Source organism: Podarcis pityusensis, assembly GCF_964106645.2.
Source record: "Podarcis pityusensis genome assembly, chromosome: 1".
NCBI lineage: Eukaryota > Metazoa > Chordata > Lepidosauria > Squamata > Lacertidae > Podarcis > Podarcis pityusensis.
In genome coordinates this window covers 90,920,858-90,946,002 of record NC_138028.1, presented here as the reverse complement: position 1 = coordinate 90,946,002, position 25,145 = coordinate 90,920,858, and the positions used below count along the sequence as shown (strand labels likewise).

General features: G+C 42.5%; 1 protein-coding gene and 1 long non-coding RNA gene across 2 annotated transcripts; one reads left to right on the top strand and one right to left on the bottom strand.

Moving 5' to 3' along the window:
* Positions 1–526: 526 nt before the first annotated feature.
* On the bottom strand, positions 527–18,034 carry LOC308479623. The gene is made up of 3 exons (XR_013987762.1): positions 17,908–18,034; positions 1,124–1,215; positions 527–971 (listed from the first exon to the last, which is right to left on the bottom strand). It is a non-coding gene; the product is annotated as an uncharacterized lncRNA (long non-coding RNA).
* Positions 14,358–19,120, top strand: LOC308478886 (fibrinogen-like protein 1-like protein). Its single transcript, XM_081009019.1, has 3 exons — positions 14,358–14,463; positions 16,943–17,105; positions 17,933–19,120. Exons 2-3 carry the CDS (start codon positions 16,952–16,954, stop codon positions 18,592–18,594), a joined length of 816 nt encoding a protein of 271 aa, XP_080865145.1. The 5' UTR covers positions 14,358–14,463; positions 16,943–16,951; the 3' UTR covers positions 18,595–19,120.
* The last annotated feature ends 6,025 nt before the right edge of the window (positions 19,121–25,145 follow it).

The following is a 25,145-nucleotide window of genomic DNA, read 5'->3' as shown; positions in this document are numbered from 1 at the left end:
AAAAATACAGGTTACTATTAATGGCTGTGTAATCTGAAGGATGGTTCTTGTTAGCAAATTGAAGCCGCCATTGTTAATTATTATCTGGTTCTAAGAGCCACAGAAGCATTCAATGTTCCAGTAGATCTGGTTCCCATATGTCTGTCAGTCAGATCAATTGCTGCAACATCGGAGTGATTAATTCAGTCCTGCATATTTTTGTGGCAGTGCACAAAACTGGGTGTGTCGATTAGTCAAGAGCAACAGAGAGCTGTTTCCATTTTTGCATTTATTGCCTCCGATGAGAAATACCAAACATGCTAGTTTACTCAGAGGTGAGCCCTGCTGGGTTTCACTGGATTATTCCTTTCTGACCTCAGCGTCACACACTTTACTTTGTACTAAAGACAGCTGAAGAGAAATAAAAGCTTTCCTCCAAGCCATACATACAACCAGATGAAAAAAGGGCGTGGAATACTTCCATTAGTTTTTAATCACATAATATATTATAATATAATAATAATAATTTATTATTTATATACCCGCCCATCTGGCTGGGTTTCCCCAGCTACTCTGGGTGGCTTCCAACTGAATATTAAAAACAATACAGCATCAGACATTAAAAACTTCCCTAAAGAGGGCTGCCTTCAGTTGTCTTTTAAAAGTAAAATAGTTGTTTATTCCCTTGACATCTGATGGGAGGGCGTTCCACAGGGCAGGCGCCACTACCGAGAAGGCCCTCTGTCTGGTTCCCTGTAACCTCATTTCTCGCAATGAGGGAACCGCCAGAAGGCCCTTGGCGCTGGATCTCAGTGTCCGGGCAGAATGATGGGGGTGGAGACGCTTCTTCAGGTATACAGGACCGAGGCTGTTTAGGGCTTTAAAGGTCAGCACCAACACTTTGAATTGTGCTCGGAAACGTACTGGGAGCCAATGCAGATCTCTCAGAACTGGTGTTATGTGGTCCCGGCGGCCACTCCCTTCCTGTTGTTCTAATATTAAATAGAATGGGGAGGATACTTTTTAAAACCACGGAAAAGATGCAGGAAACAGGGGAAAAGGATAGAAGACTGGAAAGGATTCAGGAGATGATGCTGACTGGATAAAATATGAGTGGGGAAGCTGGAGTTCCCCCTGTGCTTACGAGTGTGTAGGGCACATGAATAAAATCCAAACTTCAGTTCCTGACCTCGCCCTTGAAGATTCTTGGGTAGCAGGGCTGGGGAAAATCTTTTCCTGAAACAGAGGAGAAAGGATTAAACTAGATATACCAACTGTCTGATTACTACAAGGTCACTTATTCTGCTGTGTACAACAACGGCCAGATGCCTGGAACAAATTAGCTGTTATAAATTTCATGATACTACTGAGAGGAGGTCAGATGGAAGTCTATTGTATGCCAGTCTCAAACCTGTGGAATAATCCACCAAGAAGACCCATTTCCCCACATCTGTAACTACAATGGAATGTGACATTCCTCAGTTCAAAGGATTTACTCATTCAGCCACTCCTATACCCATATCAGAAAGCAACCTACATATGACTAAGTGTGGGTTGCATTCAATGAAATCTCCTGTGTCATTAGCATTATACAAATGATCAAGGAAAACTATGTTCTCTAGTGTTGCATAATTTTGCCTACACTGCCACTTAGGGAAATGTTTCAGGGTGTGGCCTTGCTGGAGATTTTCAGGAGATAAGTGCTTTGTGCTTTAGAAAAACAGATTCGGATTCCAGCATTCTTCGGCAGAGACTTTCTGCCCCCCTGTGTAGCATTTCTGCATGTATAATGACACAATATTTAGTGCACGGTCTAAAGGTGATCACAGTTGAATGGCCATGTCTTTGGTTATCAGTCCTTTTTGTAGAGATGCTGTAGTGGCCCAGAGCCTGGTCCAGATTCCAAATGCAAAGCTCAGTGGGGGTTGGAGGGGGAGATCAAACTCTTATTGGGGATATGGTTTTATGCACAGGTGCTTTTTAGTAAAGGGGAACCAGTTGCAACATTGCAAAGAACAAGTAAAGGGGAGGGAATCCTCCCCTCCCTTCTAATTCCTTGTACTCATAACTGAAGATCAAGCATCCAGTGATGTTCCTTGGAGCTGATGTTACTCCAAGTAGCCTATTTTAATAAATACAGTGGTACCTCGGGTTACAGACACTTCAGGTTACAGACACTTCAGGTTACAGACTCCGCTAACCCAGAAATAGTACCTCGGGTTAAGAACTTTGCTTCAGGATGAGAACAGAAATCGTGCTCTGGTGCCATGGCGGCAGCAGGAGGCCCCATTAGCTAAAGTGGTGCTTCAGGTTAAGAACAGTTTTAGGTTAAGAACGGACTGAATTAAGTACTTAACTCGAGGTACCACTGTACTGTATTTGAGTAAATATTTTATTTGCTACACTCTCATTTCTCTACATAAGAAAGCTATTGTGGGTGAAAGCTGTGGTACCTTAGAGATAATTACCTCGATTGTTAAGTTGTACAGCAGAAACCATAAGGCGATTGTGGGCCATCTTTTGAGACGTTTGTTTCACGGAGCTGAAAGCGCTGCTCTATTAAATGGAGCAGAGAACAAATGCTTTATTGGCTACTGGGCAGATGCTGCTTTGGCAGGCCTTCAATATTTGGCTAAATTTGCTTAGGGTGCCATCAGATGTAGCCTTTTAATACCACTGCCAGCCAACTACATCCCGATGGAATCACACTGGGAGATTCAGTTCTTTTAGAGCAGCACTCACAAGACTTATGGTGACTTATAGTTACGTGAATGAATTATTTTGGCCTCTATAGCCTGAACTCTGTGGGATGCAGAATGAACTAAGGACTAGCTGATCTCTGCTGGGTGGCCAAGTATGGGGGGTGAAGGGCAATCTGCACATGTTCTAATTCTTCAGTGTTTCTGTGTTTCATCTTTCCCCTTATATCCAGGGTTGCTGGGGGCAGGACTCTCTTCCTGCTCTTATTATGAGGAGGTCATCTGCACACCAGGGTGGTAGATTGCAAACTTAAATGTGGCAACCAGCCCCTTCTGCCTTTAATAATTACATAGGCTGCAGAGGCACTTGCCCAATATGTACTTTTCCATGCCATGCATTAAAGGTACAGGAAACCTGCCCCCCACAAAAAGCCTTCCAGGCTTCACCTGTCTGCCAGCAAGTATCTGATGTGTGCTATCCCATCTTCACACCCAAATTACACATTATTTGGTTTCTGGAGGTCATGACTCAAAGGGCAGTTTGTTTCACTCTGATGGCTGGGAATCAGTGAACCTGCCCTGTGTTGTGTAAAAGGGGATGCAAGTGCCTCAGGGGGATTTGAATGGAATATATAGGATTTTCTCCTGAACTAATTTTTAAGAACTAACCTCGCTTAGTATTGACTGCAAAACCTCTGATGTGCTCTGTGAGCTTTAGAGTGCCATGGGCAGGGTGGGAGTGGAGTCAGAGAAATCATTACGAATGAACGTGTACCTGCTAACCAATTGAATACAGTGCTAATTGGCAGGGAGCTGACAGGAACCCAATGCTCACCCCTTTATAGGAGACACATAGGTACAGTTTTGTCCTGTATAAGGAAATTAAGCATTCTTAACAGATGTAGTATTAGTCTCTGTCATCTACGGCAAATGCTTACGATTCCATCCACCTTACAGTATATGCTGTCTGTAATAAGCAATGAATGGAAAGAGCAGCAAGGACTCAATTTTTAAAATGAAAAACAAAATACTATTATATATTTTGCCTAAAGACACTATTATCACAATAGCCTTGATTTTGTTGGCTGGATTTTGCAACAGCAAAAATGGAGGAAGAAATCTGCATGAATCCATTTGTTTGGTGAAGTCTCACCTCTAAGGGCTGGTTCTCATGACAAGTTTTGTACTGTATTCTAATTTGAATACTTGAGTACAAAAATAATTGCCTTGTGGATCAAATAGGAAAGCTGCATGAGTGCACTTTTAGCCCTGCTGTACACAATACTTGAATGATGGTTGCTCATGAGCACAGTGGCGGCATGGGTGGCGCTGTGGTCTAAACCACTGAGCCTCTTGGGCTTGCCGATTGGAAGGTCGGCGGTTCAAATCCCCGTGATGGAATGAACTCCCATTGCTCTGTCCCAGCTCCTGCCTACCTAGCAGTTTGAAAGTACGCCAGTGCAAGTAGATAAATGGGTACCACAGCAGTGGGAAGGTAAACGGCATTTCTGTACACTCTGGTTTCCGTCACGGTGTCCCGTTGCACCAGAAGTGGTTTAGTCATGCTGGCCACATCACCCGGAAAGCTATATGTGGACAAACACCGGCTCCCTTGGCCTGAAAGTGAGATGAACCCCATAGTTGCCTTTGACTGGACTCAATTGTCCAGGGGTCCTTTACCTTTACCTATGAGTACAGTACTCATATTCATACTTAAGGACAAAAACAACGTACCCTAAAAACAAGGTTGATGTGGGCAAACATTTACCAGAATTTACTACAGTGTAAAGGACTATGTCAAAGCTTTTAAAAAGTCCAAGTATGCCATGTCTAACAGACTACCCCTGTCCATATGTTTATTGACACTCTCAAAAATCTTTAGAAGCCAGCCTTGTTCTTTAACAAGACTTATTATTCTATATTAGTAGTGAACAACATGTAGCCTTCCAGATGATAGTGGACAGCTAATATCCTCCAACATTGGCTATACTGGCTGGGGCTGATAGATTCAGAGGCCAACAGCTGGAGGGTCACAGGCTGTCAACCCCTGTTCTGTATGCTTGATAATTTCATCTTTAATAATATATTCCATCAATTTAAGCAGAGTATATTAAGCTAATCAGCCTGTAATTTCCTGCATCCCCCTTTAAAAATTTATATTCCATTGGCTGCTTTCCAGTTCTTTAGTACAGAGACCAACCTTAGGGACAAGTTACATGTTTTTCTTAGAAGATCAGTAATTTCACACTTGGATTCCTTAGGTGGATCCCATCTGGACCTGATGTTAATTTTAAATCTGTCAATAAGGTCTAGCTCATCATCTCTTGTCACCACCATTTACCTTAGTTCTTTAGGGTCCCTTACGGAGAAAGTCAGTTCAGGCATAGATATCAGCCCTAGATCTTCTGTAGTAAAGACAGATGCAAATAATTCATTCAACTCACCCCCCTTCCCCAACCCATTTTCTTATCCTTCTTATTTTGTGATTACAATTGCACAATGGTCAGTTACTACTTGAAAAATGTTTGCCTGTGCCCACTCTCAGTTGCACAAAATTCTGAGGTTGCATCTTTACAAACACAAAGTTCCGCTCTGAGGATAATTGCTGGCTTCCATCTGTCTGAAACGACACTGGAGTGCACCTTCAGGGGTGAAGTCAAACCACTGGAGAATCACAAAGAGCAAAACATCAACTGGGGTGGTGGGTGCAAGCCCTATGTAGTATACTGCATAGCATACCTATGTAGTAATACTACATTTTGGATTGGGTGATTGCAGAATTCCAGATTCATTGGGCAGAATCACCCAAGTGTATATATAACATGTCATTTCCTAGCTTTGATCTTACTCTTAGTGGAGTGTGTTGGGAAGTCATTAAAACTGCATGTAGTGGCATGGTTACACACACACTGTTTCAACTGATGAGACATCACCACCACTCAAAATAATCTCAAAAATGAAGTGATTGAATAGAAGGCACTAGTGCAAAAGACATTCACTTAGAATTTAAGAATTCTGAGCACAGGGATTTGAGTATGACAGCTGAACTGAGCTCACAGTCCTTCCATACAAAAAACCACCTGTGGTTACCCACCCACCCAGATTTCTTCATTTCACAGTATATCAAGGTGGGGTGGGTGAGTCATTTTGTTGCAGCCTTTGTTAAAACAAGTGGGAGTCCTAAAGCATTGCTGATCTACTTCAGATCACAGTGAGATCTACCAGCAGATGCCAATCTCCCTTCTGCCCTTCTAGATCTGGACAGGCCGCTGCAGAAGAGACTTCACAAAAGGTTTTGCAGCAGCAGTTACATGACTACTTGGACAGGACTCCCCTTGAGTTAAATGGTCTGGATATTTTAGCACGGTGCTCCAAATTCTAAGCCCTGTTACTTGCGACAACTAAATCCCATGGATTTCAAATAAACTTATTTTAAAATGTGCCTTTGGAATGCAGCCTGAATATTTTTGCACCATAAATAATTCCAGTAGTCTTAAAAAAAAAAAAAAGTTTGTATGCAGTGTGCATCCTGTGAATTTATGATGGGTGGCAGCAAATGCCAACCACCACCTGACTTCGTGTCAGGCCATGATGAGCTGCCTCTTACTCAGAGAGTAGAGTGGCTACTACAGCAGCCTGACCAAATGGTTGCTGATGTGGATTTTGCTGCAGCTGTTGTCCTTTGTCTGCTTTCTTCTATCATGTCATCACTGAGGATGCCAACTGGCAGCAGTACCCTGGGAAAGCACACCAGTGGCTATGAAAATACAATGGCCTAGTCGTTCCGAATCGGTGGTTTATGCCAACAAGATTTCACCTCTCTGCTGCAACACAGACCACCAGGACAAATGCAATGGCCTGGGATGTGCAACACGGACCAAATGAGCAAACAGGAGCCTGGCATTCTGTGCAAGGGGAGAGGTATGGATGTAGAGGTCAACAATCCTTTTCTTATGACCCAGGAGCCACTTCACAGCCACTCTGAGGTGGAGGCATCAAATAGGGTCCTAAAAAAAGATTAGGTTTGGCTGTATTCTTGTTTGTTTCTTTTATTTATTTATTTGTGACTTAGCCCCACTGTGCTCATAGAAATTGCAGATGAAAATAAAATGAAGGGGTGACAAGCAATTTGGAGGCTACGTTTTGGATTCCAGATATAATAGTTAATTTGGAGAACTATATTTTATCCTGTAAAGAATGAAAAGGAAGTTAACTTACTAGGTTTCTTTTAATTGATATTGTTATTGCTTTTAAATCAGCTTTTCCTCTTCCTCTTCCTGTCCCTCAATTGTTTTTTTTTTTTTAAATATTGCAAGCCTTTGGCAAGAAATGTGCTTTGTATGTGCATTTGACAATAAAGTGTTGCATTCAAAAATGGGATATTTTGTTAGATAACTTCATTGCCGAGAGGAATTGACTGCTATAATGGACAATAAACTGTTTGTGATTCAGCAGTGTAGTATAACTATGTCATGGATATTCATAGCATATGTAGATATATACTATCAAAACCCATTTTCTATTCCCATGTTCTAGGACAAGTGTAGACAAACTAAATAAAATTCTAAAGCGACTGGCAAAGATGGCAGAAGGTTTTGCAAGCACATCATTGGAAGACAAATCCAAGACATCACCTTTGTTTAGTTTGAAAAGAAGCTCAAGAAAGGACACGGTAGATATTAAAATGTCACAAACAAGATGGATGCAGAAATTGTTCGCTATATTATTGGAGACAGTGGTACAACAAGCAAGCAGAGAGTTACTATAATTCAGGCTTCCTTAAACCCGGCCCTCCAGATGTTTTTGGCCTACAACTCCCATGATCCCTAGCTAGCAGGACCAGTGGTCAGGGATGATGGGAATTGTAGTCTCAAAACATCTGGAGGGCCGAGTTTGAGGAAGCCTGCTGTAATTGACGCCTGGTTCATTTTTTTCTATTCTGACACCTCTCCCAACCAGTTCCTTTATATAGTCCTACACTGCCTTCTGGTCTGCTCCCAGCTCCAGAACCAACTATTTGTGCTTGCCTTCAAAACCTTCCCTGGCCTTTTCTTTCCCCTCCTCTCTCATATCCCACTATGAACGTGCTTGTGACCTTCTCTCCTGGCCCACCCCAGCTAAGAAAGCCACAAATCTGATACTTTATTTTTTATTGACAAAAGAAGCACTTGCAGCAACTCCCACAGTGCTCTGGATTAATATGCACACACATGCCTCTAGCATTAGGCAGCTGTCCCCCAGATATGTGTCCTACTGTCGTAGCCCCATTGCTGAGCAAGCATGGGCTAGGAGTCTCTGAGGAACCCTTGTCTGAGAGCAGAATTCATATAGTCAGGGGATCCAGAGGTCAGGGGATCCAGATGATCACAGAGACAAGGGACCAGCAGGAAGCAGGAAGGTTGGACCAGGAACCATAGACATTATTTCCAGCATCTGAGTGCTGCTGAGAGCTCTGTTTAAGAATGCTGTAGCCAGCTGATTCCCACCAGTGCCTTCTTCTCCTGTCCTTGAAAGCTGATCAGCTGCAGTGGAGACATTCTGCCTTCTACCCCTTCAGGCTGCTGCTCAGCAGGTGAAATGGACTCCTGGCCCATGACACCTGCAGAGCAGTTACAGCCACAGTGAGACCCTGCCCTTCTGCCAGCTTATATACTGTCCCCTGTTGGGTTGTATTTCTGCAACCTGAGACTTCTTCTGCATGGAAGTCGCCGCTGCTCTTCCTGCTTCAAGCCCCTCCTGGTTCTGAGACAACAAGGTGGGGAATCTACTGACCCATCTGTTGCCTGAATAGCCTCTTCTTCTTCTGCCACAGACTGCATCAGACCTGTCAGTCAGACATGTAGTGCCAGACTAGGAGTTGGGAGACCAGGGTTCAAATCCCCACTCAGCCATGAAGCTCATTAGGTGATGTTGGGCCACCTAACCTACCTCACTGGGTGGTTATGTGAATTAAACGTTGAGCTCCTTGCAGACAATTTGGGATAGAAATGCAATAAATAAATAATAATAATAATTAATGCATTTTCTCCTATTGACTGTTAAGCCTTGCCTCCACTTCTTCTGTTTCATTCCTATGTAGAATTTTAGCTTGTAGACTCACTGCCTTCTCGTACTCTCTATAGAGCATCATTCCCTTGACATCGCCATATATTTAATATACAGGGGAAAACACCAGACCATAAAAGTTATTGGTCAAGGGAATAAATTGGCCACAAGAGTAGGACAGACTCCCCACCCCCACCTCCACTGGAGGCTTTCCATGAGAAGCCAAATAAATCTTTAGGCAACATGGATTTTCTTTAGAAAGCCCTGCTTGGATACAAGAGGCTAGATGAGATTATCTCCCAATATGATTAGGGAGAAATATGGTTCTTTCTCTCTCTCTCTCTCTCTCTCTCTCTCTCTCTCTCTCACACACACACACACACACCACACATATATATGAAGCAAACTGGTACCAACTTCTCCCAGGATCAGACTGAACAACACAGGATGTCTAAACAAAGAAATCTAACCATGACCACCACAGATTGAAAAATACATACTGTGCAGATTCATTAATTGTTCACACACTTGATACCCTAGCCTAATAGAAAAATCAATGGAGGAATCAAGTATTAGGAATATACTGCTCATTCCCCTGTAAGATTAATTACTTGTGTCCCCTTTTAATCTTATCCCCTTCTATTATTCTTTCTGCATTTGCAACAGGTTTTGAAAAACCTACAGAATCCATCAGATGCTGCCATAAGACGATTATTTTTGCTCCCACACAGAAACAAAGGGCTGTGCTTGCTTTCCTTCAACCAAGGAAAATGTTCTGTCAGATGCAATTAGTGGGTCGGGATCTTACAGCATTTTCTTTTTTAACTAAATAGCACAGCCTCGCTAATGGCGCTGGGTGAGATTTGGCACTCAGCGTTCATGCAGATGGTCTGGCTGTTAGACCATGATGATGCATTTGTCTGCTGCATTTATAAGCCCTGGAAAAACAAAGCTTCTGCCATCCGTGGCAAAGCCCGCATTGTATTCCTTCTGCCATAGTTGGAAAACTTGACGCCGTTTGATCCTAGCACTAGGCTGTGGTGCACTATTTTAAGAGTACCTCTAGGAGGCAGTGTGGTCCAGAGAATTCCTTCTGAAAAACAGAAGCTCATCAGGTCGAAGAGCCAGGACTCAGCAAAGTGCTTAGTTTGAAAGGCCAAAACTGGGAAGAGACACTGAAAATCTGCGATTGGCTTCAAGGTGGAGGGAAATTGCTTGGTGGGGAGGAAGCTTAATCCCATTCTCCAAATGCCATGGTTCCAATCTCATTCATTTTCCCACCTGATGACTTGAAGAGAAGAGAAGAAGAAGAGTTTGGATTTGATATCCCGCTTTATCACTACCCTAAGGACGCGGGTGGCGCTGTGGGTAAAACCTCAGCGCCTAGGACTTGCCGATCGTATGGTCGGCGGTTCGAATCCCCGCGGCGGGGTGAGCTCCCGTCGTTCGGTCCCAGCTCCTGCCCACCTAGCAGTTCGATAGCACTCTTAAGTGCAAGTAGATAAATAGGTACCGCTTCATAGCGGGAAGGTAAACGGTGTTTCTGTGTGTGGCTTTGGCTCGCCAGAGCAGCTTCGTCACGCTGGCCACGTGACCCGGAAGTGTCTCCGGACAGCGCTGGCCCCCGGCCTCTTAAGTGAGATGGGTGCACAACCCTAGAGTCAGACATGACTGGCCCGTACGGGCAGGGGTACCTTTACCTTTACCTTAAGGAGTCTCAAAGCGGCTAACAATCTCCTTTCCCTTCCTCCCCCACAACAAACACTCTGTGAGGTGAGTGAGGCCCAAGGTCACCCAGCAGCTGCATGTGGAGGAGTGGGGACGGGAACCCGGTTCACCAGATTACAAGTCCACTGCTCTTAACCACTACACCACACTGGCTTGGAGAAAGTGTTAACCCCTCACCCAGTTCTGTGGCTCATATCTAATTTACCCCCCTTTTTCCAAAAAGAAAGCGAAAGAAATTAAAGAGATGGAGGTGCAGAACATGGCTCTGTAGGATGTCCTTGGGTTTGGCTTATGGTGCTGTAGCATAGCTGGAAAAAATATGCTTTTCCACGGAATTCCTCCAAGGAGTGAGTGGGATGCCTGTTTATGATTCAGAGATGAAGGGAAAACACTGGCAAGATGCAGGATTTGATGAACTGAGTCTGCCCATGTATCTTGAATCAAAGGATCAGTAGGATTACCTACTTTGTCACTTTTAATAAGCTCTTGGGAAGGGAACTAAAACCAGACCCCCTTTTACTTGAATAAAATTACAAATGAAATTTTGAATAAAAATTTAAACTGAGTTTTTAAAATGTAAACCAAGTGGTACTATTATTATTATTATTATTATTATTATTATTAATTAAAATGTACACACATCTTGTTTTAAATCAACTGGATAAAACCCCTGTTAAACCTATGATTATAATTACTTAAAACTGAACGAGCAGCTCTCCATCATGCACTGAATTAAAGGCAACTTTATGTGTGTCAGTGAAGGACTACATGGAATTTTTTCTGGACAAGAACTATAACTGCGGCACAATTGGTTTTGTACTATATTGTTAAAAGTGGGGGCCAAGAATTAGGAAGTCACCACAGATTTTGGAATCCAGCTCCTGGTCTTCACAAGAAAGATAATTCACTTTACCCATTTTAGCAAACTGGTGCATTTCTATTTTTATATAACTAAGGGGGGGGGGAGCAATTCTAACTCCCCAATTCACTAGTTTGAAGGGGTTAGGAGTGATTAGATGTGTGTCCAGCAGAGAAGGGTTTTGCAAGCACATGGGCACGTCTGCTGCAGAGGCCCCCAGTATACCTACGGATAGTTCCAAGGGCATAAAGATACAACTGCTAGTGGTTTTTGCAGTAGTAGTTGGTGTAAGGCTGCAAAACAAATCCACTGAATCCAAAGTCCCTTTATTCTTTTTTTTGGGGGGGGGGGCAAGCAATGGACTTCCTCATCTAGGCTTGGAGCTGTTAGTAAAACTAATTTCCACTGCATTAGAACCAAGGAGTGGAATTTTTAAAATGTGGAGATCAGGGTAGACAATTCACCACTTCACACCCTCCCAATTTCACTGTGAGCTTTGTAATTTGCTACAAATTTGTTTGAATTAGGGACACTTCCTTTTCGTCCTAGAAAAGCCCAGGGCCGTGTTTAGCAGATGCGGTGCCAGGGTGCAAATATCCGCCCAGCGCCCACAAATTACTATGGATAGTGGGGGGAGGGAGCGAAGCTGCGCACTGCCAGCCATGGGGGGGGGGGCAACTCTCCCCCATGCCGCTGTGGGAAAGCAATCCCCATGGAGGCTTGAGAAGAAAGCTGCACACCCGCCAGCCATATGGTTGGCGGGGTGCAGCTGGCAGGTGTGCAGGTAAAGGGGAGGCCACTGGCAAAGCCGCACAGTTCCCCCACTCTCTGGGATGCCCCTGAGAGGCCAGCGCCCTGGCCCATAAGCCCTATGGGACAGACAGCTCTGCATCTGCCCAGTATCTCCCAACCAGCCCCTGCGGCTGGAACGTTCTGAGCCATTGTTGTCTCTAAAAGAAACAGACATGTGCCGTGAGCAAAAATGTTGAAATTTGGTTATGTCTCATCAGTCCTATTGTGTTCAGTGGGACTTACTCCCATGGAAGCGTGTCTGGGATTGCATCCTTCATTTAATGCAACTTTGTACTGTTTTTCGTGGGTGTATCCTGCTTCTAATTAGCATTCTTAATTCACTGCAGCTTGACACAGAGTGAACATACACATTTAAATAAACTATGTATACTGTAAAATCAGTCAAAATACCAATGAACTTATAAAACATGTATACCCTCTTATTATTTGTTTGTTGCATAAACCATATATATCCCACTTTTTGAGGAACTTCCTCCACAAAGGAGCTTATAATCTCCAGTAAAAAACAAGACCACATGACAATAAAATATACAAAATGTAAAATACAGTAAAGCTAAAAGTTAAAGCAGCATAAAAGTACAAAAATAGTAAATAAAGCATGATGCAGAAAGAAAAACAATATTCTAGGCAGAGTAAATAGTCCATTTAATTGTAAATGAACTTTTGGTGGTTGAATTAATCATTTAGTATGTATCATTGTTTAAGAAATATGTAGGTAAGGTAAAGGACCACTGGATGGTTAAGTCCTTCCAATCGGTAAGCCCAAGAGGCTCAGCGGTTTAGACCACAGCATCACCCACATCTCTGTTAAGAAATACATGAAGTACTTATGAGAAAGATTATTGAATTCTTTTTTGTAAAAATAACCAAAGGAAGCTGTATAGGTCCATAAGAAAAATGCTACAATCCACAGCTGGGCAACATCTTAATAGGATCATCTACAGGTTCCCAAAATAGTAAACACACTTCTGAGCTCTTCAGAATTATCAGGATGGATGGATGTTGCGCAAAAAAAAGGGGGTAGACCGAAGGAGGATGTGTGCCAAAAATGGCTTTGTGTTGTAGCCATGAAGTCTGCATCACCTTAAAACCAAGATGGAGTGAGGGGAAGATTGCAGTGCTGATTTAAATCAGCTTCTGTTCTGCTATAACTACTTTTGTGTTATATCACTTCCTTCAAAGAACACTTTAACTGTACTTGGTAGGATGCCAAGAATTCTTCTCAGCTCTTTTGCGCCTCCTCCCGCCCCAGTCCAAGCTGCAGTTCCCTCAAAGATGGGACAGAAACAAAAAGGTATTGAAGCAATTTGAGGCTGCGGTGGAGACATACCTGGAGTAGATCATTGTCATACAAGAGTATATGAAGTTGTCTTATATCAAGTTAGACCACACCAGTGGTCTGCTGCTTTTATCTATTTACAGTGACTGGCAGCAGCTCTCCACCATTTCAGACAGGGGTAGGGGGTATTTTTTATCCCTACCTAGATCAGGGACCTTTTCCATGCAAAAGATCTGCACTACCACTCCCTGAGAGATGTACCCTCCCAGGTGAAGATGCCATCGCATTGCTGCATGTGGTTTGTTTTCAGGCAACTCGAACTAGAATGTCCACCCTTGCTCTTGCTCTTCATAAATGTTCCCCCAAAACTGTAGCAAAAATGTTCAGAGGTGAGAAAAGCTATTGAATGTGTGTAAGGGTTTTGATTTGCACAGAAACGATCCCTAGATGATCTGAGGTTTACCCTGTGCGCACACATATGGGCACACACATGCCCGTCCACCCATTTATTGTAAGGGACTGAAATCAAAAAAGATTTCATGAAGAGCATGAGGGAAGCCCCTTAATTATATTCCGGTTGGTGAATGGTGCAGCAGATGGAAACCGTCTGAAGATTTGCTTAAAATAGCTGCTTGTTGCCAAACTGTGCCACCCAGAGAGCAAACTTTTAGGTGGATCATTTGAGCTAAAGCCATAGGTGGGCATTCAATCTTTCAGGAAGTTTTCCCGTTGCCATTGGCTGTGTTGAAATTACTTGGCAAACATAATTCATCCATTGCACATCATTTATGGTACTTAAGGGTTTGTAGGGCACACCCCAAAGCAGCAGGAACTGTTTAAGATTATATCCCCTACTTTTCTGTAACCCATTTACAAGCTGTTCCTGCGTGACTGGGCACCCAATGACACTTTATGCAAACATCTATAATTAGCTATTTACTTTGCTTGCCCATCCCAGTATAAAGTATGAGCATATAAGCAAAATAAAAATCATTTGTGTTGTCTGAAAGAGCCTTCTTCAGATCATGCAATCTTGCCTCTAAGAAGCATCAGTAAGAAAGGTAAGTTCTAACCTCCATTTTCTCTCCTTACTAGATTTAGTTCTTCTTATTCAAAACAGGCTGTTAAACTTCGGCACAACATACAACCTCACTCCCCCTATTGTTCTTTGAAAAGAGCATAACTGCCATGTTTAAGATCAATAACATGTTGACTGTCAAAATTATGTCCCAAGTTCTAAAATATAATTGCGGGGTTTATGTGCCACTTTTCAAATTCTTGGAGAAGTTCAAAAACCCCAGCCTGCCAGCTAGTCTGAAGAGACCCATATTGGGCATCAAATACAATATGTTATGTATATCAATATTATCACAAATAATAGGGACCTTGGGTAGATAGTCCCTAGCCTAAGGATCCTACAACCCAGTCAGACAACAGGTAAAGACAATGGAAACAAAGAAACAAGAAGCAAAGATTTAAGATTTAAAATGAACTGTGTCCATATAAATAGTGCTGCATTCTGAGTAAGCAACTATTTTCATTAGATAGTCAGCAGTGATTGGGTAACTAACATATAGATACTAAGCCTGTGTCTGGGTAACTAACATATAGATTGGGTAACTAACATATAGATACTAAGCCTGTGTCTGGTTTACTTAATCGGCTCCAATGACAAGGCAAGAGTGTTGGTACCTTTGGAGCTAAAATTTGGAGCAAGAGCACAGTTAAGTCTTATTGGGAGAAAGGGTGCATGGTATGGTTGTTGATTGCAGTGGATATCCTCATGTTTTTCTGTCCCACCATGATATCCCATTGAATTGGTGTAAAGGCATCAGTAGCACTTCAGGTTTTACCCTGAGAAAACTAAAACTGTTCTCCAGAAATGTGTTCAGATCTGGAACAATAAATGAATTTATTCATTTCATTAATACTGCCCTTTATCCAAGGATTACAGGATGGTTTACAATATAAAAGCACCAAAAGACACAACATAGTAACAAACAAAACAATAACCCCCCATCCCAGTACGTTGGCTGCAAAGTTAGACCTACAGCCACATACCTGGAACTAAGCCCCATAGAACTAAATGGGACATACTTCTGAGTAGAAATGTATAGGAATGCGCCTGAAGTTAATTGTCCTGCTGAAATGAAATGGGTTTGGGACTTTGCTCAACTCCTATTGATTTCAGTGGGAATTAAACACAACAAACTTAATTCAACTACATTTTGGAGTGGTGGTTGCAATGATCATTTTAAAGTTTTCCAAAAGGAATTCTTTTTTTAGTGCACAGTATACATGTGGCTCGCCCCCCCCCCCCGCCAAAAAAGCAGTGTCTCCTTCTATTAGCCAAGCCAGTTTTATTATTCTGTTGCCATGTACAGAATTTAGGAAAGAAATTAAGTTTTGAATTAGGAAACAGAAATAAACAGGCTTTCAGTCCTAAAGCCAGGCTTTAATCTCAACCAGTACATTTGTATAGTTATCAAAGTGCAAAGGCTTCATCGGATCTCTGATGCTAAGCAGAAACAATCATTGACACACAGTAACAGACCACTCCATTTCTAGGCATTCAGGAAAAGTCCCCAGCATTAACAGTTTATTTTATTAATTTTCGGGTTCAAAAAAGAAAAATTCCATCAAATTTCCAAGGGGACCTAAGGATACATGTGATCCTGTACATCTGGGGCTGTGTACACATTACTGCCTTACAATGCAGCAAGGTTGTCCTGTTTCACTGTGTTTGAAACAGCATTTGCACATTGCTGAATGTATCAGAATGGTTCGATGTTTATCCAAGTCTCCCATCTAAGTCCACGCTAGTGGGATGTCTTCATCTGATGAGCGGTTCTGAATTTGGTTGAAGTTGGGGTTTTATTGTGGGGGAGGGAATGCATCAAAACACAGTGCCTCACAGACAAAAAAGCTACAGGATAGCTGTAGACTGTGTGCACAAGGCTTCCCAAAACGAGTGGTGGGAGCACATTGGATACAGAGTACATGGAAGTGTGTACATTGATTCTTAACTTATTCCAATGTCTGTTATTTCCTAGTCCTTTCTACTGATTTCTTTTTAAAATTAATTATACATATTTTTGGCTCTGAGTTATGTTGCAGAAATTGTTATAAGAAGGTATATCTGGAAGTGGTTCACAGAGTACAAAATGCCACTAGATCGCAGAAGATAATGATTTTAATTCCTGCACTGGAAGAGGCCTTTTGTCAGAAGGCAGTCATTCACAGTACAGTGGTACCCCGGGTTAAGTACTTAATTTGTTCCAGAGGTCTGTTCTTAACCTGAAACTGTTCTTAACCTGAAGCACCACTTTAGCTAATGGGGCCTCCTCCTCCTGCTGCTGCGCTGCCAGAGCACGATTTCTGTTCTCATCCTGAAGCAAAGTTCTTAACCCGAGGTACTATTTCTGGGTTAGCGGAGTCTGTAACCTGAAGTGTATGTAACTCGAGGTACCACTGTAGTTCCCTTAGGAAGATGGCGGCGTTGAACCTATTTGTTCATGGCCTGGTCTTTTTCCTCTCCAGGTTCCCAAGATGCTACTTTACTCTTCTCTTTGTTTCTGCGTTCTCATTTCCATTTCATCATCTTTAACCAAGGATGAGCTGTTATCAAAAATTGCCAATAAACATATGCTGACAACCAAGGACACTGCTTCCCTGATTAATGCTGGAAAAAACGTTTATGAAGGTAACAAAAAGCCCTGAAATGCTACTCAAATGAAATGAAAATGTAAGAAGAGAGGAAATTTGGTAAGGTGCCATTGCTACCTGATGCAGGGATGGAGAAGCTGTAGACTCTCCAAAAGTTGTTGGAAAACAACTCCTGTCAGCCCAGTTCATTGGCCATGTTGGCTTGGAAGCTGATGGGAGTTGTAGGCCTAGGCATCTAGAGAAGTCCCCCATCTACTGCTAATGATCACTGGTGATACTCATTGCAAATCTCTTCTGGTCTCCATAGGGCTTACGGTATGTCTGCTAAGGGAGGGGTTATGTAGCAAAGCCCTAATAGAACTGAATTGAGGCCAGCTGGCAATGGTGCTTCCAGATCATTTTAGACTGGTCTTAATGATGGATTTATTACTTCATGTTCATGTTGTAAGTCAGCCCTCTTGCCTATTCCGCAGAGCGGGGCCCTTGACCTCTTTCTCAAAGTGATGGCGCCACTGCCAGTGAGGGGTATTTAAAAGATTTATAAACTGCTTTATAAATTAAAAAATCAGAGCAGGGTACACAGAAAACCAACAATGTATGAAATGTACACCAGAAATAATACAGTTAAAATAACACCAGAAGACGTTCAGCAAGTCATCAATTTAAAAATGCATTCGGAAAAGGCCTTAAGCGTGCTTCGGAAAGAGCAGATTGTTGGAGCATGTCTTATCTCCAGTGGTGATAAGTTCCTTATTAAAGGGTCCACAGCACCAGTCCAAAAATCTCAGCTTGTTGAATTGCTTGTAGGTTTTATTTATTTCTGCCTGCAAGGTACTTACAAGGAGTCTGGTTCTTCTGTTTCAGAATACATTGCAAGGGACTGCAGAGCAGCTCACCTCCGTGGCAGGAAGCAAAGCGGCCTGTATGTCATCCGTCCCAAATACTCTCCCTTGCTGGCGGTCTACTGTGACATGGAGTATGATGGGGGCGGCTGGACGGTCTTGCACAGAAACAATGTCAACTCAAAGACAACCTGGTCATACCCATGGCAGTCTTATAAGCATGGCTTTGGGGACCTGCAGGGAAACCACTGGCTTGGCAATGAATACATGCACCTCTTAACCAACCAGAACGCCTTCTCTGTACGATTTGTCATAACTAACAGTCAAGGGCAAACCAAGTACGCTGAATACCAGAGTTTTAAAGTGGATGATGAAGACAGTGGTTATGCTTTGAGGCTAGGGAACTATACAGGGGATGCTGGGGATTCACTGACCACTATAGGTGAATGGGGAACCCATGACAACATGAGGTTTTCTACTGAAGACAAGGATAATGACCGGAGGGCCAGTACAAACTGTGCACTAGATAATGGTGGCGGCTGGTGGTACGATAACTGTTACTCAGCCCTCCTAACAGGCGACATTCGCTGGAGGGGGTTGTGCTCAGAGGCCATGCCCTGTACATCAGCATACATCATGATTCGACCCAATGGGAAAAATTGCAACATACCTCCAAGATATTAATGAATTGTTTCCCACCACTATAAGAGGCTTCCTCTCATTTTAGATCAGCTCCAAAAACCAACCACCAATATGTAGTTTTTATAAGGCCCCAAGATTTAGGACACAATAGTTCTCCAGGAATTTGTTGTAAACCCTCATTGAAAGGAATGAGAGCTACATAAGAGCACAGTAGCTGTGTTCTTAAGCAACTCCCATTCCTTTCAGTGGGGCTTATCAGGAGAACTTCCCAGTGGTATCTGCTTTCTTTTCCACCTACCTGAAACAACTGTTAAACATTTTGGCCAAAATCTAGTCTATGTATCACAGTGCTGATGTCAAGAGAATTACAATACTCTATTGCGCATTTCTGAGTGTGAAAAAGTAGTAGCTTATTTAAAAGAGAAGACCCATATAGAGCTGAAATGTCTTTATCTCTGTGCTTTTAATGAAAAATACAAAAATTCATTTGTGATTTACAAATACCTGCAATAAAAGAGAGGGAAATGGCTATTGTTTCATTGTCAAATAAACTCTATACAAGCATAAATGGAGAATGATTTTGAAGTTGTTTCTCAAATGTGATATTAAGAATAGAATCTTTTATATGCACATTTACCTGAGAGTAGGTCCTATTGGATTTGCATAAACTTGTATGAGATTTAACTGCATTTCTCTTAAAATTAGAGGTGTAAAAATATTCTTGAGGGTTATGGTTTGACACCTTCTGAACCTGAAAATTACAGATAGTCCAGCCCCTTACTACCTCAGTGGTGCACGATAGCTAGCATACCAGAAGGCTTACAGTCTCACATTTTTTATTCATCCTAGTTCTGTCCATCCCCGTCGCTTCCTCAATGGAGCTAAAAGTGGTGTGCACTGCCTGTTTCTCCTCTCTCTCCCCTTTTGTCCCCTCAACAACATCGTGAAGTAGGTTAGACTGAGAGATAGTGACTAGCCTAAGATCATCCAGTAAAATTCATAGCTGAGTGGGGATTTCCACCTCGGTCTATACAAACTGCACCACACTAAAGCTTAAAGAAAACTCCAGTGTGGTCTAAGTGGTTAGATGACTGGACTAAACTAAATCCCCATTCAACTATGAACCTCACTGTGGGATCCTAGGCCAGTCACTATGTGCATGTGATGTGTGTAGTTGTGGTGGCTGTGCCCACATTTTGGGCATGCTGGCATGTGGGCCCCAGAGGGGTTGTAAAGTGGTAACGCAGCCTCCAGGTCTAAAAATGTTAGCCACTCCTGCATTAAGTTAATGCACTACATGTTAATGCAATATATAATGGCACTTGAGGAAAAACAGACACATTTTCATGCAATGGGGGGGGGGGGAGCTTTCCCAGGAAAATTTCCTCCTGTGCCTTCCATAAACCTATGTCAAACTTCCCTGTGCCAAAGAGAACTTTCTGTTCTAGTGATATTGCACAAATGTAAAGAATAGGCGCAATGTGAACTGTCCTGCATTGACAGAACTCATATTGGTATATTCATTATACAAAATGTGCTCTATCAGCCATGTGTGGTTCATCAATCATGCAAAATTAACTGCTGTCCACAGACCTTTATTCCTCTTAAGAAACCTTTATCAGACTCTTTCAGTAGCACATTTTTTAACTTAATAGGGGCAGAATTACTGGTATATAGCCAGTCCATAAAAAGAGAAGAAAGTAACTCTCTATGGGCTCTCTGGCTGAACTTGCACTCTCTTTCCTTCCCCTCATAAACTATGAGCAGGAATCCTGGGTCTGCAGAAGAAAAGTGTAGCCTGCTCAGAGTTACAGGGAAATGTTAGCCAGGACAGGTTTAGCTTCCAGAGTATGAAGAACATTGCCTCTCTACTCTGCAAGAATGGGAAAGAGCTGTAGTTCAGTGGGTAGTGCCTCTGCTTTGCATGTAGAATGTCCCAGCGTCAACCCATGGTATCTCTAAGTCGTGCTGGGAAAGATTCCTCTCTGAAATCCTGGAGAGCTGCTGCCAGTCAGCATAGAAAATACTGAGCTACATGGACCAGTGTTCTGACTCAGTTCCTCCCCTCTGTTGTTTAGTCATTTAATCGTGTCCGACTCTTCGTGACCCCATGGACCAGAGCACGCCAGGCACTCCTGTCTTCCACTGCCTCCCGGAGTTTGGTCAGACTCATGTTTGTAGCTTTGAGAACACTGTCCAACCACCTCGTCCTCTGTCGTCCCCTTCTCCTTGTGCCCTCCATCTTTCCCAACATCAGGGTCTTTTCCAGGGAGTCTTCTCTTCTCATGAGGTGGCCAAAGTATTGGAGTCTCAGCTTCAGGATCTGTCTTTCCAGTGAGCACTTGGGGCTGATTTCCTTCAGAATGGATAGGTTTGATCTTCTTGCAGTCCATGGGACTCTCAAGAGTCTCCTCCAGCACCATAATTCAAAAGCATCAATTCTTCAGCGATCAGCCTTCTTTATGGTCCTCCCCTCTAGGCAACCTATTTATTGAGCATTCATTCTGGTTTGTTTGCTCCAGATGCTCCACAATCTTTGTCACTGTCCTCTGGACACATTCCTCTCTTTTTTTTTTGTAAATTTATTTATTTGGGTTTTTCCAATTAAAATTTTACAATAGGATATCAATATATAATATAGAAACAAGATTCTACATAATCTCCTGGACTTCCCTCTGCCGCTTTGTGGGTCCTATTGTTGGTCCTTTCCTCCTGCATCTTTTACAATAATCCAAATATTTTGCATCTCCATTATGTCCAAAATTCACCATTAAACTACAAGTGTTATTCCAGTCCCACTAATGATTTTAGCTGTTTACCATGGTTTGAAAGATAGATTGTAAATTTTCCCCATTCCTTATTAAGATTTTGCTCTTCCTGAGTTCTGATTCTTCCGGCCATTTTTGCCATTTCGGCATAGTCCATCAACTTTCCTCTGGACACATTCCAGTTTATCAAATTACTTCTTAAACTGTGATGTCTTCTGTCAATACATTCTAGAATATCATTAGCCCTTTGCCAACGCATCACACTGCTGCATCATGTTTAACTTGCAGTTTACTTAAACCCTTAGAGCCTTTCCCACGTCATCATGTCAAGATCCTGTATCCTGTTTCTATCTCTTAAGATATCTCTTAACCACCACACCCAGTTTAGTGTCATCTGCAAGTTTAAAGAGCATCCCCTCCACCCCTTCATCCAAGTTATTTATAAAGATGTTAAACACCAGCCATTAATTAGCACTCTTTCAGTTTCTATTAATCAACTGCAAACAGTAACACCATCTTGTCCACATTTTACCAATTGGCCAACAAAAATGTAATGGGGGATCTTATTAAAAGTCTTGCTAAAATTAAGATATATTATGTTAAGAGGATTCCCCTGATCTACCAGGGTAATAACAGGGCTGGTGCTAGGATGAGGCAAACTGGGGCAACTGTCTCAAGGAGAAGGTTTGGCAAATGGCACCCCTTGGACCCCCACACTTACTTCACTACTGGCCCTGCTGCTGCCATCAGCCCAGAGCCTCCGAGTTTTCAGCAGGGCTTTCTCACACAAACAAATATTTGTGTGTATTTATTGTATTATGAAATCACTTTGTGGTACTTCATAGGAAGTGATTCATAAATGAAATAAGCAAATAATATTATAATGGATGTACATTTCAACACACTTTTTATGTGTCTCCCTTACCTCACTGACACAAGTAAATGTAGATATGAACATTTAAAGCAAAAAAAGTTTTGGACTGTGTATTATTGTCAAAGTTCTTGCTTATTTCTGAATCAATCAAAACATATGCTCTAATTCAGTGTTTCCCAACCTTGGGCCTCCAGCTGTTTTCGAACTACAATTCCCATCATCCCTGAGCACTGGTCTTGCTAGCTGAGGATTATGGGAGTTGTAGTCGAAAAACAGCTGGAGGCCCAAGGTTGGGGAATGCTGCTCTAATTCAGCCACAAATTAGTAAACCATATATTCTTTTCTATAAGAAGAAAAGAATGGCGAAGTGAGACCCTGTGACTCTGTTTTTCTATGTTATTATAACCAACATATTCCAGACCTTAAAGCCTGTTAGTGACGGTACAATATGTTGAACAGAACTACAATATGTAAGAATGGATGCATGTCCAAACCCTGAATCAGATGTGGCTAAGCACTGATAGTAATAGCACAATAAACTATGGAACTCACTCACACAGAAGGAAGTGATGGCCACCAACTTGGATGGCTTCAAAAGGGGATTAAAGAAAGTGATGTGACGATAAGGCCATGATCACTAGCCATGATGGCTGCGCTCTGCCTCCATGGTTAGAAGCAGTCTTGCTTTTGAATACCACTTGCTGGAAACCACAGGAGTGGTGAGTTTTCTTATGCTTGAGTCCTGCTTGTGAGTTTCCCACAGGCATCTGGTTGGCCACTGTGAGAAATGGATGCTGGACTAGATGGGCCCTTGGCTTGATCCAGCATGCTCTTCTTATGTTCTAATGTTCTTGGATTATTATTATTTTATTCTGGACCCAGAAAGCCAGTTGCAGTTGTCACACTCGTTGTCCTTTATTTTATATAACTATCTTAATCTAGCCAGCACTTTCCCCACACCAATATGTGATTTAGCCTAGGACTTGCCGATCAGAAGGTTGGCGGTTCGAATTCCCGCGATGGGGTGAGCTCCCGTTGCTCGGTCCCTGCTCCTGCCAACCTAGCAGTTCGAAAGCACGTCAAAGTGCAAGTAGATAAATAGGTACCACTCTGACAGGAAGGTAAACAGCGTTTCCGTGTCCTGCTCTGGTTCACCAGAAGCGGCTTAGTCATGCTGGCCACATGACCCGGAAGTTGTACGCCGGCTCCCTCGGCCAATAAAGTGAGATGAGCGCCGCAACCCCAGAGTCGGTCACGACTGGACCTAATGGTCAGGGGTCCCTTTACCTTTAACCTGATTCAGACTGAAATTCTCAGGTGTCAGAAAAGGTTATTTATGTATACTGCAACTGCAGCCCATGTTTTGTTAGCCCCAAAATGGAAAACTAGCAAGGTCCGAACCAAAGAAGAGTGGCAACTTAAGTTGACAGAATATGCACAACTTGCAGACTTAACATATAGAATAAGAGAACAAACATTTAAAGAAGATTGGAAAATGTTTATTGAATATATGGAAAATAATTGTGTACAGCTGAAAATGCTGGCAGCATTAAGATAAATTCAACAGTGTAAATAAGTTTTGATGGATGCAATAATGGAATACTGATTGGTATATTTCTTGTAAAATATGCAGGGATTTTTGATACATAAAATAAACCATGGAAAGAGAAGAAGGGAAGTCACTGATATCTTAAGGAGATAAAATGAGTATTTTAAATTGTAAAACAGAAAACTGGAGAAAAATAAAATTATACACACACACACACGCGCGCACACACACACAATTCCCATCACCCCTGACCATTGGCCCTGCTGGCTGAGACTGATAGGAGTCCGACAACACCTGGAGGTTAGCCATCCTTGATTAAAAGACTTAAAGAGCAGAAACCCTATACACAATCTCATCTGCCTCCCTCACATTCCCTCAACAATATGAAAAGCAGAAAGATGTTCTTCCTTGTGACACCACTTTTAGAGGAAGAATGTGTGTGAATGTGTTAGCAGCCTAGTCACTTGCCAGTTCCAATGTATAAAACAGAAAGTACAGAATGACTTTCTGTACTTTCCAGATCTGCTGTTCAGCTTCCTTCTTCCTCCAGTCTTGAGTTAATCTTCATTTACAGTGTTTGCCATCAGGAGGTGGCCCGTCAGACAGTCTATATGTCCACGCAAGTCTGCTATCTTTCTAGAACTTGAGGTCTCTAGTAAAGATAACGTCTTAAGAGCAAACAGATGGCATGCACGCACATGCTGTGTGTTGCTCCTGGTAGTGCCCCGCTCATTAAATATACAGCTCAAAGTTTCCACTGTGGATAGCAGAAGTTGAAATCAAATGCCTTAGGAAAGCATGAAGCTACCTAGAACTGACTCAAACCATTGGTCCATCTAGCGTTGTCCATAGTGACTGAGAGTGACTCTCTAGGGCAGGCATGGCCAAACTTCGCCCTCCAGATGTTTTGGGACTACAACTCCCATCATCCCTAGCTAACAGGACCAGTGGTCAGGGATGATGGGAGTTGTAGTCCCAAAACATCTGGAGAGCCAAGTTTGGCCATGCCTGCTCTAGGGTTTCAAGCAGGGGTCCCTCCCAGGACTACCTGGAAATGCCTGGGATTGAACCTGGGACCTTCTGCATGTAGAGCAGATGCTCTACCACTGGGCCAAGACCCTAATCCATAGAGAAAATCAAGTCTTGTTATTCTCCTGGAGTAAGGAATATGCCATGAAATTATACCAAGAAATTGTGGAAGATGGTAGTATGGAATCTAGTGCAAAAGAGTTATGAGTTTATGTGCAAAGTCTGATTCTTGCATTTAAGCTGGCTTATTGTTTTTAATCATAGTCAATGGTACTGCAATGGCACAAATACAAGTCCTCACCTTTAATCAGTTCATTTAAAAACAAACAAACAATTTGCATTTTTAAAAAACTTTTAAAAAGATTGTACAAAT